The 2,162-nt window shown below is 51.9% G+C and overlaps 1 protein-coding gene across 1 annotated transcript; it reads right to left on the minus strand.

Annotated features, from left to right (window-relative positions):
• Positions 1-785: 785 nt before the first annotated feature.
• Positions 786-1,853, minus strand: LOC125536762 (histone H2A.4). The gene is made up of 2 exons (XM_048700018.1): positions 1,563-1,853; positions 786-1,291 (listed from the first exon to the last, which is right to left on the minus strand). Exons 1-2 carry the CDS (start codon positions 1,749-1,751, stop codon positions 1,073-1,075), a joined length of 408 nt encoding a protein of 135 aa, XP_048555975.1. The 5' UTR covers positions 1,752-1,853; the 3' UTR covers positions 786-1,072.
• Between the last annotated feature and the right edge of the window lie 309 nt (positions 1,854-2,162).

Below are 2,162 nucleotides of genomic sequence, written 5' to 3' on the forward strand. Positions count from 1 at the left end.
CCGAAGTGCAACGCTGGCCAGGCGTGTAGCGCCTATCAGTTAGGCATTGCACAGTATAGTGTGGCGCCTTCGTGTCGGGCGCCACTCAAAAAAATCAGCTGAGTGAAAAAAATTTAGAAACAGTTTATTTTATGAAATGATTTCATCCACAAATCAAAATTGTTAAATTTGCCTGGAGCCGGCTGGTACTCTTTCCATCAGACGTATGTCCGGCTAGATTTCATTCATCGTGCGTGAATCGTCTGATTTTTGTCGTGTGTATAACACGACTCTTTTCTTTATATATGTCAGCACGACTCTTTTCTTTATATATGTCGTGTGTATAGCACGACTCTTTTCTTTATATATATGGAACCGGTGGAGTAAGATACACGTCGAGGGAAACACCTGAGCCGTATGCCATGCGCGCGCCCTTCGTCCGTGATGCATCTACCTCCACTGCCAAGCAAGCATATGCGACGATCGTTGTGGGATGCAAGGATACTAATTTGGAATCAAGTTTGTGAAAATATAACGTTCCATAATGGAATCCGTGGAGCACTTGTAAGTCCAGTTAAATAGTCAATTTCGTGATAGCTCAACAGCACGTTCTTCAATCATTGCAGCCTGCATCGCCCAGAAAGGGAGATGCATCTTGGTTACACATCATTCGTAGAGCACGACAAGAAATACCAAATTTACTAAAGCACGATGTAATCACATACTACTAAAAACCTATCACTGTGAATCCTTCAGGCAAATCAAATAACAGGTACGATTAGAACAATGAGCGACAAAATTGGTAATAGCTTAAAGTTGAGTTCCTTTCAATTTCTTCAACCATGGAAACCGGACAAGATCAAGCAGCCTTACATCTGAGTTTGAACACCCGAAAATTTGTTTGCCATATTCACAGCCATGGGATGAAAGCAACCAATCCGACCACCAACTAGAAATTCTCCTAATACCATACCATCCGGGACTCTCCTGAAAACCAAGACACTAAATCCTACGAAACAAGAAACTCCTTCGTCTTTGTGATGCAAATGTAATCCATGGTGCGGGCGGTGGCAGCGAGGGAAAGGACAGGGCCTCAGTTGTCGTCGTCATCGACGGTGGACGCCTTGGAGGAAGAGGCCTTCTTGGGGAGGAGGTGCTGGTGGATGTTGGGCATCACACCGCCGCTGGCGATGGTGGCGCCGCCGAGCAACTTGGTCAGCTCCTCGTCATTGCGCACGGCGAGCTGGATGTGGCGCGGCACGATACGGGTCTTCTTGTTGTCCCTGGCGGCGTTTCCGGCCAGCTCCAGGACCTAGATATGGGGAAGGACGACCAGATTAGAACAAGCAGCAACCAATGCAATGAATACAAAGGAAAGCACATCGATTCTGCACCCGAGAAACCTTATCTTGACGAATTTGTACGCGAAAATAACTTCGGTTTCGACGCATTGCTATTAACAGACGGCACGGTTCTAAACAGATCTAAGAATAGCCCGATTTGTCGGAACCCACGACGGAACCGGATCAAGGAATAGAATACCGCGAGAACAGGGGCAAGGATGAGATCCGCGAGAAACGCACCTCAGCGGCGAGGTACTCAAGGACGGCGGCGAGGTAGACGGGGGCGCCGGCTCCGACGCGCTCGGCGTACTTGCCGGCCTTGAGGAACCTGGCGATCCTTCCCACGGGGAACTGCAGCCCAGCCTTGGAGCTACGGGACGTCGCCTTCTTGGCCGCGCCGGCGCCGATTGCCTTCCCACGACCGGCCATCTCAGCAACCGAGGAGGGGAACGACGGGAGCCGCTACTGGGAGACGGAACGCGCGAGGGGACAGGAGGCGGTGGAGGCGAGAGGGACGCAGGTGGGAGGTTTCGCTCAGCGCGGGGGGAGAATATATAGGAGGGTGGGGACGGGGCGACAGCCAATGGGCGGCGATCACGCGGATCGCTGGTTTGGGCCGTCGGATGCGCGAGATTGGACGGTGGATGCGAGGGACGGAGCCGCGAGGGTTCGGATCCGGAAGCGGCGGGAGGGCGGGGGCATATGGGGCGGGGAAGGTTTTCGTTTTGGACTTTCCGCGGGAGTCCAGGTCTCTATGGGAATCGACGGAGTGGTCACGTGTTTTAATTTTCTATATGGCCCACTTGTCGGTGTTATTTCTTCTCCAGTAAAGATGCGGGC

This window comes from Triticum urartu, chromosome 2 (genome assembly GCF_003073215.2).
Source record: "Triticum urartu cultivar G1812 chromosome 2, Tu2.1, whole genome shotgun sequence".
In the NCBI taxonomy this organism is placed as follows: domain Eukaryota; kingdom Viridiplantae; phylum Streptophyta; class Magnoliopsida; order Poales; family Poaceae; genus Triticum; species Triticum urartu.

What these genes read in the sequence shown, in the direction of transcription:
- LOC125536762 (XM_048700018.1), bottom strand. Translation starts at nt 1,751, where the DNA reads ATGGCCGGTCGTGGGAAGGCAATCGGCGCCGGCGCGGCCAAGAAGGCG. An exon ending in TTGAGTACCTCGCCGCTGAG is followed by an intron (nt 1,292 to 1,562) that starts GTGCGTTTCTCG and finishes CCCCATATCTAG; the next exon opens with GTCCTGGAGCTGGCCGGAAA.